Source organism: Emys orbicularis, chromosome 3, assembly GCF_028017835.1.
Source record: "Emys orbicularis isolate rEmyOrb1 chromosome 3, rEmyOrb1.hap1, whole genome shotgun sequence".
Classification (NCBI taxonomy): domain Eukaryota; kingdom Metazoa; phylum Chordata; order Testudines; family Emydidae; genus Emys; species Emys orbicularis.
This window is the reverse complement of record NC_088685.1, coordinates 43,165,648-43,180,946: the sequence shown is the minus strand read 5'-3', so window position 1 is coordinate 43,180,946 and position 15,299 is coordinate 43,165,648. Positions and strand designations below refer to the sequence as shown.

The following is a 15,299-nucleotide window of genomic DNA, read 5'->3' as shown; positions in this document are numbered from 1 at the left end:
CGATTCGGGGGATCGATTATCGCATCCTGACGAGACGCGATAAATCGATCCCCTAGAGATCGATTTCTACCCGCCGATCTGGGCGGGTAGTGAAGACAAGCCCTGACAGAAGAATGCACTCTCATCTCATCAGGCATAGACATTCTCTCTCGCTTTCCAATGTTTAACTACTAGATACTATTGCCTTGGTGTAAAACATCAAAAATATTTACCATTTAGCAAAACTCAGTGTATTTTACCACTTGCTAGGTTATTATCAGTTAAATTAATGACCATTTTTGTAGTCAGCATTCTGAAATATATATTTACTTGATACACTACAAAAAGTTTGTCCTTTTGCTCCTTTAACTGCAGTATCCACAACTACTATCCAGCATATCTATGAGAATTACAAATGGAAAACAAACTTAACACCGGTTTTAGAGGGCTGGAAAGGCCTCTTACCATTGTACAACAGGGGTAGGAAATCCTTGTACAGTGAAGTAAAGCCTCACAGACATTTTTTCCCAAACAGTATGAGACCTCAGTCGTACCAAAATTTCAGGAGCTCGACTTATACTTTCTTCAATGGTGTATCTTTCCAAGGCCATTTGTTCTTCTACCTATTACACAGGATAGAAATAAAAAGCGGCGAGAAGGAGCATTATCTAGCACCAGCGTCAGAGATTTAGTCTGAAAGCTATACGCAAATATTAACAGATGCAAACTACTGTTGGGCTCTGTGAAGCATAGTTCTAAACTGCAGTGGAGTTTACAGTTCTGCTTGGAAAGGAAATAAAATTGTTCTGTTACAGTACCATCCTTTGTATGGTAACTCTATCCAGATGTTCTCTTGCAAGGAGCCTGGCTGAACGAAGCTCTTCTTCCACATCAGCCAAATTGGCGACAAACCGGATCCTCCTCTCTTCACTTATATCAGACTTTTGCTCATGAGTCCTGCATGGTAAGAGAAAACTATTTAGGATTAACCCAGCATCAAGGCTTTACTATTGTCACTGATACACAGCAGGCAGATGAGGGCTTGGAAGTCCTATTAGCAGCATTACACAGATGCAGATTCTATAATGTGAACTATTTCCCTCTCTCAAGATCTCAAAACAAACGTCTTAAAAACTGCAAATGAATGAGTCTTCTGTTTGCTTTCTCTTCCCTGTGAGCATATGAGGCCAGATCTTCAGTGGGAATTACGGTAACTGGAATAGTCCCACTGAAGTCAGTGGAGCTGTGCCGATTTATCCCAGCTGAGGAGGTGGCCCAGGGATTCTGCAAATAGAGTTAAATTATAAGAACAAAATCTACAGAAATCAAATAGCAAATTTCCTAAGACTATCCAGCCTCTTTCCTTCCTTTCTCTACCCTTTTGTGGTTTGTATATTCTTGGTTTCCCCTCTCTCTGTTTCTGTTTGTTCTTATTTGTATCATTATCTATATCCCATATTTTGTAGAAGATAAGAATCACCAACATGTAACTCTAAGATCTGGAGATCAAATCCTGGGCCATTACCCTGTTCAAATACCAAGGGGGTAAAAAGCAGTAGTATCCTCCCCTCAGGCAGTGAAGCACACAGTAGAGGCTGCCTCAGCCCAATGGCTGAAGCAGTTTCTGCAGGCTCCCTACACAGATCCTCTGGCCTACCCATAGGCGCCGACTCCAAGGGTGCTCCGGGGCTGGAGCACCCACGGGGAAAAATTAGTGGGTACTCTGCACCCACCGGCAGCCAAGCTCACCGCCCCGCCCCACCTCACCTCCTCCCCTGAGCGCACCATGTCCCAGCTCTTCCGCCTACCTCCCAGCTCTTGCCACTGCCAAACAGCTGTAGCAAGCTCCGGGAGGGAGGGGGGAGGAGCGGGAACATGGTGCGCTCAGGGGAGGAGGCGGGGCCGGGGCGGGAATTTGGGGAAGGGGTCGCATAGGGGCAGGGAAGGGGCGGAGTTGGGGCAGGAATTTTGGGGAAGGGGTTGGGAGGAGGCAGGAGGGTGTGGGGCAGGGGTGGAGTCAGGGTGGGGCCGGGGGCAGAGTGGGGGTCAAGCACCCACCGACGCCATTAGAAGTCGGTGCCTATGCTACCCTCTGCTGCTGTGTAAGGAGCTTATGCAAAATGAGTCCACACACCAATCAATCAGGGAACGTGTACCAGCATCTAGGCCAAGAGACCCTTCAAAACCATAAGAGCTGAGGCTGGATTGTCCCGTAAGTGAATTAGGGAGGTACAGCAGTGGCTGGAGGCATTTTGCCCATATAAGCCAAGAGTGAGCATAATGCCTCCAGGTCATGGGGAGTAATGTGCTCAACAGTTGCCCTTATGCACCTTTGTAAAAAGGTGTAGCACGAACTACCCCCCTGCAGTCCTTCAGGCACAGGGAGGAGGGCCATGTTCACACTCCCACCTCACGCCTACAGGTACCAATGTTATAAACCATATTCTCCTCTGAAGGAGTGTGAGCAGTAGAGGCAAACCTAGCATAACCTGTCAGGAATAGCTGTAAGAACGTCCCTACTGTGCCAACACCCCAGGTCAGGAGAAGGCTTGTCATTCTGCACACCTCTCTTCCCCACACATCCTCCCAGATAATGTAGATCTCAGAGAAGGGGGTTAGGAGAAATCACCAGTAGAGAATAAGACTCCTGAAGCAGCCAGGCCTCCATGGAGAATAATGGGGAGTGGTGGTGAGGAAGCGGCGTGGGCCAAGGGACGTGCTGGCCGCCCTTCCTGCAGCCCCCATTGGCCTGGAGCGGCGAACCGCGGCCAGTGGGAGCCGCGATTGGCCGAACCTGCGGACGCAGCAGGTAAACAAACCGGCCCGGCCTGCCAGGGGCTTTCCCTGAACAAGCAGTGGCTCTAGTTTGAGAACCACTGATTTAAGCTATTTCTTTGTATAATTTCTTCATAATGTAAACTCCAGGATTATTCTGCCTTGTACTATTCATCATGTGCTGTATCTCTTTAAATAATAAAATAGGTTAAAAATTCAAAATAGATTAAGATTTTTTTCTAAACTGCACCCTGCTTCTAGGGCACATCTCTCTTGCTGATGGCAAAACTGGCATCAAAGGGATAGTTTGTAATCCTTCACCTTATCTTCAAAGGAAAAAGAAGAATGCATTCCACTTTCTATAGCCTTCATAACATACATTGGCTGAGTCTTTGGTGTATTTACTGTGGAGTATGTCAGGGCACATACAGCCACTCAAATTGATGAAATGGAATATAGTTGTCAGCACATTTATTATAGGACTTCATATCAATGCTGTAACTGAGGCAAGTTATCCTCTTGATAAATAGGATGTTAGGGAGATGACTCTAATACAATTAAGCTGCCCCCAACACGTAATCTTAGTATTCAGTAAGGGCACAGTATATTTGCTCTTATTTTAAAAAGTGCCAGATTCAGTGTAGATTTCAATTTCTTCTTATTTTATGTCGGTTTTCACAGCCAACTTGGAGTAAACCTCTGGACTGAAGGTCTAAGAAATATAAGATGTAAGAGACACATGACCCTTTGGTATTCTAACCATGAGATATTAATGAAGAACATAGTGTCATAGAAGGCTCCAATCTTGTTGACAGCTCTGTCAATGAACCTGCTTTGCCACCTTGCTACCTTTCAGAGGTTTCTGGGTAGCTTTTTGCCAACAGCCATTATGAAAATGTGTGACTGCCTTGTTACTGAACTGCAAATTTAGTGCTGTGTCTTACAATAAAACTTTCACTGTGAATTCCTGGTTCCATTGAGGTCGATAGAAATTTTGACCTTGACTTCAACAAAGCCAGGATTTCTCCCTTAGAGTATACTGACAAAAAAAAGTGTCTGTTCCATGGCATTTGACCCAACAAAGTGATTTAAAGGTGCCAATGCAAGCTTTACCTTTTCCTGTATTCTTGTGACTCTTCTTCGGCTGAAGTGTGCAACCTCCTGGCACAGAGCCTACATGTAGTTCTTTCTGTACTGGCAGAGGACTTAAAGGAAGCTGCCTGTCTAGAAGCGACCCTTCCAATACAAAAAGAAAACACTGTAAAATGGCTATATGGATAAAGCACGGAATTCAAGCAGCTGAATGGAACAACTGGTACCTGTGCGGTGTTGTGTGAGGAACTTACATTTTAAGCTACACATGGCACCTCACACACTGAAGCTGGGTTACATTCACTACCATGCAGCCTTAGTGTCTAATGCCCAGTAGTGTTATCATCTCAATGGAGCCTGTCAGCCCTTTTATTTAATTTAATTCAGTGTCTTTATTCACTGTGCCCGTGCCAATCTTTGACCATATTGCACAATTTTATAAAAACAATTTCAGTAAAATATCAGGGCCACTAACCCCACCTATGGAACATCCAATAGAGGGCATAGGCCTCCTACAGTATCTTCCCACTTCTAAACAACAACTCCCACCCCTGTTTTTCTAACCCGTCACGTTGGTCTTGTGGCATGTTCTGAAGGCCACCAAATGGGTCTCTGATTAATCAGGGAATTAAATGTATTCCAGGAGCATGTACACCTCACAGTGAACACTCTTCCAGTAGCCCCCTTCCATGTATAGCAGGTGGGGCCAATCAACTCAAGCATCTGAGATGATCTGAAGTACTGCAGTAACACCCTGGGAGAAAGGTGATCTCAGATAGCCCTAGCAACAGAACTTGAGACATATGGTTCCTTGAACACATGGGCGAAGGAAAGGCGTTTTGAACATGGGAGAATTGCAACTTGGTATAAAAGGGAAAATAAGAATCCCAATGACCACAACCTGGAATAGCCCAAAATGCATGAGGCCCCACTTCAAGGCAGTGAACATCTTCAAGGAACAGATTTGGGAGGAAGAATTTAAATAAATAAATAAATAAAAAATAAAAAAAATCAGCTCCCATGCTTAGATATATGCTATAGCAATGATTATCCCTAAAATCAGAGAGAGTTTTTATGAGTCATTACTTTGCTTTCAGGGAGGAGTTTCCAACCTGAACTGCTAACAGGGAACCATGAACACTCCATATTGCTAAATAGAAGGGGGTCCCAGCTAGATAGTAGGGAGATCATGGGACAGAGGATTCACAGTATGGAAAAGATTGAGAACCATTGCTCTCCATACATCTGAAATTCAGAACAAAGTCACTTTTTTTTCTTTTACAAAATTCTACATTTTGAAATGGATTCCTCTGCAATAGAAGCTCCTCTACACTAACGGGAAATGTAAGACACTTACTTTCTTGCTGCATATTCTTGGAGCAAGTATCTTGTCTGAATGTTGCGGTAGGACTGATCAAAGTGTTTATGCCTTCTCTGGTAAAATGGCACTCTCTTCGATGACATGCTGCAATTTCTTCCAGGCCCCAACTCCTACAAAATAAGTAGTGACAGTCATATTTAGCCAAGGCTTTCAACCCATTATGATGCTTTCCTGAGAACCTTACAATTCTGTTATTTGCTGAAGCATTTGTGACTTTACTATGGCTTGAGCAATTCCATTTTATGAATGACAAAGTCATACCTGATTAATATAGCCACCTCAGGCTGCGATCTCACTAACTAAAGGCATGTCTACACTACCAGGCGGATCTATGGGCAGTGGGGGTCAATTTATCGTGTCTCATATAGACGCGATAAATTGACTGCCAGTCACTCTAGCGTCGACTCCGGTGCTCCACCTCAATGAGAAGTGCAAGGGGAATCCCGTCGACACACCACAGTGAAGACACTGCAATAAGTAGATCTAAGTATGTTATTCACGTAGCTGAAGTTGTGTAACTTAGATCGATCCCCCCTCCCCGCCCCCCATAGAGTAGACCAGCCCTAAGTCTGGCTGGATATGATCAGTACTTGGATGGGAGACCTCATATGACATACTTCCCACTGACTCAATATTAAAGTAATTCCCAAGCATGGAGTCAGGAAAAGCTATTGTGCTGCCAAAGGTACTATCCGTTTGTGTTCACTAAAAATCCAATGACACCTTTTTGCAAAAGTAGGTATGTTACCACCAGTGTCCTGGATAAATTACAGATAGTATAATTATAGTCTGTCTCCCTAAATTCCTCTTGCAGTTTCAGTTGGATAGGGATTCTTCACTTCCTGTTCTCCTGCCCTAAATGGTCATACAGGATTGCTGCAAGCAGCTGAACGGCTGCCACATTCTACACTAGAGGTGGTTGCATTTCAGTGGTGAGTGGAGCAATTCCTATATATAAAGTTTGCAAAGCACTTTGGGCCAAATCCTGAGGTCCTTAGTCAGGCAAATTCCCAGTGAGGTCAATGAGTATTTGCCTTAGTAAGGACTAGATCCCTGGAATGAAGGGGGAATGTGCCAGCCATTACATCCCTTTGTGGGGTGCAGGGCCGGCTCTGGCTTTTTTGCCGCCCCAGGCAAAAAAGCCTCCGCCGCCCCCCCCCCCCCGCGGAGGGGGGGCGGCCAGAGCCCGGGGGGGGCGGCGAGCCCCGGCGGGGGCTCCGCTCTCCCGCCGGGGGGAGGGCGGCCAGAGCCCTGGGAGGAGGGCGGCGAGCCCCGGCGGGGGCTCGGCTCTCCCCCCTCCCCCGGCGGCCAGAGCGCCGGGGGCAGGGCGGCGAGCCCCGGCGGGGGGCAGGGCGGCGAGCCCCGGCGGGGGCTCGGCTCTCCCCCATCCCCCGGCGGCCAGAGCGCCGGGGGCAGGGCGGCGAGAGGGCGGCGAGCCCCGGCTGGGGCTCGGCTCTCCCCCTGGCGGCCAGAGCGCCGCGCCGCCCCCCTCCAGGTGCCGCCCCAAGCACCAGCTTGGTTGCCTGGTGCCTGGAACTGGCCCTGGTGGGGTGCAGCCTGCTCCCCCACAGAATGCTAGTCCGCCTCCTTCCTCATCTTCACTGTGCCCACATCAGGACCAGCAGATTCTGTTCCCAGGTATGGTCCTCAGGTTTCCACCCATCATAATCAATTATTTTGCCCAATTTCAAGAAGATCTAACAAGTAGCCATTATTACTGCATATAGAGAGTACAAAACTTAAAGGAAGTCGAATAGAAATAGATGTATCTTGTAAACTCCTTCAGATACTTGCATCAAAATAACTTCTTATTTAAATCAAAGACAGTGGTAGTGACATATTTTAATCCATGTTCTGTTTCACATTGTAGATCAAAAATGTATCAACTATCAGGCTATATTTTAGAACTGAAATGAATAATACATCTATTCAACTTAACTGGATATTATATTTCAAGAAAAATACAGGAGTCTTATAACTAGAGCAAGCCAAAAATAAAATGAAAATCACAATTAAAAACAAAAACTAATTTTAGTTTCTTTTTTTTCTTTTTTTTTTTTTTTTTTTACACAAAATGCATTAATATAAATATTTATTGAAAACATTTGTTTCTCTTTTTCCATTTTAAACAATGATTTTGATTTTGCCAGTTTGATTTTACTGGTAAGATTGAAATAATTAAAAATAAATTTGTAAAAATTCATGTGCAAAAATGTTTTAGTTTGAAAATGGAAAATAAATGGTAAACAAAAAGTTTGATAACATTTTTATAAAAATTTGACACTTATGAAAATTTTCAAGCAGCCCTAATAATACCTTGTTTAACTGTATTTATTTATTTATTGAAGAAAGCATTATAACTGCTTAATTGCAGCAACAAAGTCTTGGAAAAATAGAATTAGAATTCTCAGGTAGCATATGAGCTTTTCAGGAAGCAAAGGATAAAGCAGTCCATCCTGCAGTTCTGACTCTAGTAAGTCTCTGATTGATGTCTCTAGCTCTTTTTACAATTAGTTTCTACACAGACATGTAGGTGCAAACAAACAAGCTCCTGGATCCTCTCACTTCCACTATTGACACAGCTGTGTTAAGGTCTACCTGTGTTTGCTTTCAGGCTACATTTGTCCAGTTAAGCTCTTTTGTGAATATCCCCACATGCTCTCTGTCATGCACCCAATCCTGCATCCTTTCTGTCAGGACCACACAGCGGGGAGCCTGTGTGCACCAGTCATTTATCAGAATGTGGTCAGGAGACAAGTAGCAGGGTCAGGGTGAAGCCTGGTCAGGATACCAGGAAGTTAGGTCAGGCACCAAGTTGCAGGTGGGAGGCAAGTGGCAGAGTTGGGGTTGAGCCAGGTCAGGATACCAGGGAGTCAGTGCCAGGCATAAGGTTACAAACAGCAGGAAATTGGGGACAAATCAGGGTCAGAAGCAAGGCAAGGTTTGGAGCAGAAGTAAGCAGCCAGTCTGCATCATTTCTCAGACAGCTGCCCATGATAGCGTCCTGGTTTATATACCAGCATGAGCCAATCAGTGGTCTGCAGAGGGCTGCCACTTGCACCCTGCTGGGCAGTACTTCCTGCAGGCTCTAGATTCACAGGATCCTCCAGCAGAACATAACCTAAGCTTCCAATGGTGATGCAGAAGCATTGGTGGCCCAGAACCCACATGGTCCCAGGTTCTTACACTTTCTATGCATGTAACTCTTACTGAGACCAAATGTAGGTCAGCAGAATCAGATGCTTGTGGCTGGTGGATCAGCTTTTGCTACTTTTAAGTTCATAATTCTCTTCTAAAAATAAAACTAACTTTTCAGAGAAGTGCGTCCCTTTCCCTCTATTCCAAATGAATCAGTTCCTAGACTTCCTCACAATTAGGGTTCAGACATTCTAAAGTGTTTGTCCAAACTTTATGTAGAATATAAACACAAATGGCCAACCAGCTCTAATGCAGAACCTCACTAGAAGTAATTAAGAGGACTTGGGAGCAGCCACACTTATTTAGCCTTCTGTTAGCACGGAGGGAAGCTGTTGCCTGGCACCAGTTCAAAATGTAATGTCATTAGGTACAATGCTTGTGGAGTATATGTTTAATACTCAGTACTGCTGCAAAGTCAGTCCTTTTAGATGGATTTCTGGGGGGAAATTAATGGGGCCAGGATTTCACCCTTTAAGTCAATAGCAAAATTCCCATTGCCTTCAATAGGGTCAGGATTCACCCCATGTATTTTGGGGTGGATATGAGATGGGGGATGCTGTGTTCTCTGTGGGAAGTCTTTTGTTGGGTCTGCTCCTGTTTATCTATTGTGATACATTGTATTTATGATATTTTATTTTTCTGAGATGGATGGATTTTGCCAGTTTGCCTGGGACAGAGCTAGGTAACACGATATGCGGGTAAGAATCTGGCCTCACTGAAGTCAATGGGAGTTTTGCCATTGATTTCAGTGGTTCAGGAGGTCACCCATGGCGCTTAAGATACTAGTAGCAGACTGGAGACCAGGCTTCACTAGCACTCCCATCAGTGCAGCTGAACCAGTGTTAGTAACAGAGGGAATTGTTTACACAAAATCGTACTGTTGCCACCCCAAAAGTTATGGTCAAATTAAAGATTGTCAATTCAATTAAACATTCACAGATAGCAAAGCCTACAGTTGTTTTGCATAGTCCTTGGTCCTAGTCAGGAAAAACTCCCATTAAAGTCATGATAGTCAGGGAGTATTGAAGAGTCAACATTTCAGAATTTGGCATCAAATGCCATATCCTACTTGTGATATTTAACTCCCGCTTATGTTAAGGAGAGTTCCTCCCATGGAGCCAACATACAATATGGCCAAACACTGCCCTTGAACCTTCGCTACACAACTCCCATTAACTTCACGAGGAATTCTACATGAAGATCTAGAGTTCTAGGGTAGTATCTGGGCTACATTCTGCCCTCTTTCTTCATATGGAACTCCCATTGGTATAACAGGGCAAAAGGTTATTGTTAATTATATATATATTGTGACAAGATGGCTGATGTTAGTGTGGTGGATCCTGGGCTTTTCTTGGCAGGGGGGCTAAGATGCCACCTATTGCCCCTGCTCTTGGGGCACCGAGGACCCCCCTAGTGGCCTTGGAAGGTGGTAGAGGAGGGAAGCAGGGGAGGGGTCTGGGTTTGCTCCTCACTCTGAGCCCCAGCGCCGCTCAACCCCAGCAGGTTCTTACCCCTTGGGTAGGGTACCTTCGGTCCTTAGACACAGAGGGAGGGAGTCTCCCTCCCCTGCCAGGGCAGGGTCTCCCTTACTTCAGTTCTCTGGTCTTCAAATTTCATGACACAGTCATGACTCCAGTCCTCCTTCTCCCTGATTGCCTGAAGCAGGGGGTTTTATTAGGTTCCTGAAAGGGCCTTAATTGACTGCAGGTGCTCCAATTAACCTGTAGCCATCCTCCCTAGCCTAGAGGGAACCACACCTTAATTAGCCAAGGGCTTATATATTTCCCCTCTACCATTCTCCCACTGCTCCCTGGCCCTCCTGTCTCAATATATATATATATATATATATTTCTGTTACAGTAGCTCCCATGGACCCCAATCAAGTTCAAGACTCCATTGTGCTAGGCACTATACAAACACAAAGACATGGTCCCTTCCCAGAAGATTAGAGACTCGAAATAAAATATAAAACAGTTTAATTCATACTTCTATTTAGCAGAGTAATTAGATTATTCAAGTCAGTTAGAGAGGGTCGCATGTGAATATTTACTTGTGTTATCTATACTATATGGTAGTCAGCCACAAGTAGAGTGAAGGCAGAGTTCAGGGGTCAGGCTATACACAGACTCATAACACAATAATAACTTTTGGAGTACAAAAGCAGCTTATCAAGAACTGTGGGACAGGCAGATACCTTCAAAAAGTGAGTGCATTCGTGGCAAAGGAGGTGGGGTTAGATGTAAAGCTAGCTAGTCAGATAAATAATTTCATTTAAGATTTAAAGAACCAGTCGTAACTCTAATAAGTTCATAAACACAGCCCCTGGGCACTGGCACTCCCGCAATAAACTGGTCAGTAGGAGTATCGACTGCTGTGAGATGGAGAATCTGATTGTGCTCCCCATAGACAACTTGCGTTCCCATGGCCAAGGAGGAGAGGTAGAATCCACCACCTCTACAATCCATTTCATCTATCTTAACTGCCCTGCTGCTTGCAGATTTGCTTCTCTTCCCCATTGCCAAGTCTGCACCACACAGTATGTACTTTCTCTGCTCGTCTCTGCCCTTGTCTGGCTGCAAAAGAGTGATTGACAAGCTCTTGCCTGCTCTGACTGAGCCCTACCTGGGTATACTAGCTGAAAGCTCAGGATAGCCTGCTCCTTTGCTTCTGCACATATCCTTATTCTTACTTTTCTGTAGGAATCTCATGGCTTCCACATATTTTGCAGCACGTGCCTCTACTCATATTTTTCCATACACTAGCTGCTGTCCAATGGCTGCTGTGATTACACCCGCCTAATAGTTACACTATTTTATTTTATCACTTAGTGAAGAGTAGAATATGCTCCATTTTGGGTCCCCTATTTTTCCACTTTGCACCCCATTATGTGTAATGGTTAGAGCACTAGAATATCTTTAATTCCCAGTTGCCTATTCAATATTGTAAAAGATGGAAGAAAAGAAACTTCCACTTGTCACTTAATTCAAATGTCCGTATTCCAGAAGTACCCTAAGACCTCAGACAGAACACATCAAGTAATTTCCAGATGGCTACATTGATCTCTTAGAAATAAAGACACATTCTCTCATAGCTTAATATGTAGGACTCACATGGATGCCAATGGAAGTCTTGTGTAAAGATCAAGGGTCATCTGTGGCTCTTAAATATCGCAGTCAGGAGATAATTAATCAGGATGGAATTGAATTTATGGGATCTCGTGTTACTTTCCCTTTTTTATTTGTGAAACTGCTTAAATGCTGATGTTTCTGTGTAAATACGAGTGTATTCAAGAGCCAAATACAATTATAGCTCTCAAACTGACATAATCTTTAGGACTAGATTATGCAAATTGCACATAGTCCCCAATAAGGAGCAATATGGAGGCAGTTTGGCTCAGACAGGCAAGATCCTCCTGGACCTTCCTAGTGTCCAGGGAGGCTTTGCACACTGCTTCACCCCTTCGTTGGTGCATATGCTCCCCTGTGCAGCCATCCAGCTCTGCTTGCCAGCACAGAGGTAGGAGACGGAGCCATGGCCCTGCCTCCTGGACACCCCTCCTCACCCTCTTAGGGGCACCATGAACCTTCAAGGGAGTAGGGAGGGAACAGTTCTTGCATTTCCATGAATGTAAGAACTGTAATTCTGCCTGGCCCTTCTGTGGGCTTATAGGGGTGAAGGCTCCTTTTTTAACTCTTCCCACAGTGCCCCTATGTAAGGTCCAGGCAGAATCTGGCCCAGACAGAGTACATACACCGATTAACTTTTCTCCAGAAGATTTTAAATGTTCAAAGCAAAAAAAAAAAGATTTTATAAACATTTTGTTCTGACTTTTAGAAAGAGTCCAAAGTCACTAAAGCTGCTGACATAAGAACTGCATTTGGCCCACTAAATATAATCCGCACGGCCTGAAATGTTCTCATCCTAACTTTCCACATACAAAAGTAGTTTGCAACAGACTCTCTGTAAAGTATGGAGATTCCCAGTCACATTGTAAATGCACCCTGTCCTTTTAACTGGAGGACAACAAATGTGAAACAGTGAGATAGTGAAAGTGAGTCGCTGCCAAGCATTCCAACATCTATTATCCTTCATTACAACACTTTCATTGGCTCTTATGTGTAATCATCCAATTCCACTATCTCTTTCTAGCAGGCATAATTTCAAGTACATGAGCGCAATTCCAAAAGCTCTATCAGAGGTATTTAGCTGGAATTTTCAGGAGGATCAAAACATGTCATGGAACTCAAGGCAATAACAATCAGAAATCTATCTTTTAAAGAAAGGTACTTGAAACTATCACTGACAAAAATAGAATAGGACTTTTGGTCCCAGTTACATTATGTTTATATTCTAGATTAAATTATTTTTTTCTTCTTTTTTTAAGTAAATACAGAAGAAAGAGGAACTCTGTATTTGGAATAAGGAAGGCATATAAACCCACCTGCCTTGAGTTTGTATTTATGTAGAAAGATAGTGATGAAAATATAATAATATTCATTAAAATAAAATTAATGAACAGAATAAAACCATGCAATATTTTCCCCTCCTGTTGTCATTTTTCTTTTATTCGTAAATGTATATTATGCTTTTTTTTTTATTTTCCCCAATACGTGTCATATATTTTGTACAGAAAAGTATATAACATTTTTCTATCATCATTCCTGTTGATTCTGAATTTTTTAAAAAAATGGAAATATACTTACCTAGGGAGAAATAAAAATTGCACAGCTGAGAGGACGAACAGCCTCACTCAGCTTAGCAGGCTCTGGCTGAGGAAAACAAAAATAATTTCTCTCTCTAAAGAGAGGCTACTACCCCTTCGCGCCCATTTATGGGCAGATGTGTTGCTATATATAGAATCAACTGATTGGTTCTCTCAAGAGTGAGGTCAGTCTAATAGGCGTGAAAGTGTAATTTAAAGGGAAAAAATCTGCCATGTTATTTTTTGGTAATATTATTTTTTGAGCTGGGAACAGATCTCTCTCCTAAAAAGAGCAAATGTTGACCTAAAGGTAAGGATTGCCCCCCACTGTCACGTTCTGTGTGAAAGTGGTCCAAGTCAAGGATAAGAAAACTATTTAAAAATCTCATTTTTTGTGTGTAGGTGAAACTTAAAGAACAATAATAACTTCAAAGACCAGTAAGGAGCCATATACTTTAAAATCTTACTAGTGGAGACATAAATCCTCCTGGTGCCTTGAGCTGTAAACTGAGCCTCCCCAATGCCTCCTTAAGGGCTGCTTGGATTATAAAAAACATCATTGCCATATGTTAAGCCATGTCAACTATATTAGAAAAGCCTTGTTAACATGGGAAGAAAGAAAGAGCCCAGCTCCTACTCACTTACCTCCAAAATCTGAATCATCAATCAGTTAACTTGCTGGTTAAAAAAAGAGGTGTTTCTGCCTACTGTATGCACAGTATGTAATGTATAAGGAATGTGCATGTATATGATATGTAGGTGTATACAGAGGCAGAAAAAATATATACACAAAGGGCATTATCTTAGGAGGTTCTGAGTGCCCCTATTTCCCACTGATTATAATGGAAGTTGGGTGCCCTCACAGGATTGGGACCATACATTTATTATGTGAAGGATTAATTGTTACCAGATTTATATGAAGACAACAAGATAGCACCCCAATTCACATGTGAAGGAGTGGACTCAAGACACAAGTGGGTGAATGACAATATAAATACATCAAGAGTTTCTGGTGCCTGGCATAACAAACTACATGAATGATGCGTCTTGTAAATCAAATTGTGTGTGCGTGTGAATGTAAAAGGCCTATTAAATCCTTTTATTAAATGAATCTAATTAAATGCACAACATTTCCTTAAGTTCACAATACTCCCCCAAATTTCCTGTAGAGTTCTGGCAAACGATCTATCCCACACTTCTAGCAACTCTGTCCCACTTTGAGTGCTGCCACCCTTTTGCTATAGGCCTCTTCCCTCGTGGCATTCTCCCTTTTTCTTTGCATCTTGCTAGCCCACTACTTCTGTGATGACAGGTTTCATAGTCACTTGAAAGCCCTGCCCATGTCACTGGACTACTTTACTGGTTCTGAGACATGTTGGCAAAACTGGATGAGCACACCCATACTCACACTTTGGATTAGAGCTTCTGACCCATTGCCTGGCGTGGCAGTGACTTGTGTTAGTCCAGATCATGTTTGCCATGTGCACCAGGCTTAAGCACAATTCGGTACCCTGCTTTTCCAACTGTGTTAATGCTAAGTTCCTTTATTTTTAGTATGGATAGGGCTATATGCAGCTATTTCATCTTTTAATTACTGATTAGAGAAATGAGGATATGCTAGATTGTACCTTTAAGTATTTACCTGTGTAGGGTTGGTCCAGACATGTGCTGTCCCAAAGGGAGCCCTGCCATCAAATGCACATCATGAGCCTAATCCTTCCCCAAGGATGGTGCAACTTGTTCCCTTTGTTGCCAGCCAGCTCCCTGGGTCAGTATGGTAGGGGTGCTGGTTTATAACTCCACCTCCCCACATTTCCTTGTCATCTTTATGGTGGTATGCATCCATACAGAGCCTATGAATAAGGGTATGATTCTGTCACAGAAGTCTCAGATTCTGGGACTTTCTGGGACCTCCGGGACTTCTTCTGGGACAGAGCTGGAGCAACTGTCAGACCTGGGCTGCCAGAGCAGCAACCCCAAGGCTGGAGCAGCGGCTAGGGTTGCGTCAGCCACTACCGCAGGAGCAGCGTCGGGACTGGAACAACTGCTGGAGGTCAGCCCCCAGCAGTGCTCTGATTGTTAGTCCCGCTCCCCAGGGTATTTTTAGTAAAAGTCAGAGACAGATTGTGGGCTTCTGGAAATTTTTGTTTATTGCCCGCGACCTGTCGGTCC

General features: G+C 43.8%; 1 protein-coding gene across 1 annotated transcript in view; it reads right to left on the bottom strand.

Annotated features, from left to right (window-relative positions):
* The window catches only part of MYOM2 (myomesin 2), a 112,451-nt gene extending 97,618 nt beyond the window's left edge, over positions 1-14,833 (bottom strand). Inside the window, exons 1-5 of the mRNA XM_065400738.1 lie at positions 14,756-14,833; positions 5,204-5,334; positions 3,868-3,990; positions 798-936; positions 445-602 (exon numbers count right to left, since the gene is read on the bottom strand). Of these exons, the coding sequence (XP_065256810.1) occupies positions 445-602; positions 798-936; positions 3,868-3,990; positions 5,204-5,310 (527 nt within the window). The 5' untranslated portion in view covers positions 5,311-5,334; positions 14,756-14,833. The remainder of the gene's footprint in view (positions 1-444; positions 603-797; positions 937-3,867; positions 3,991-5,203; positions 5,335-14,755) is intronic.
* Between the last annotated feature and the right edge of the window lie 466 nt (positions 14,834-15,299).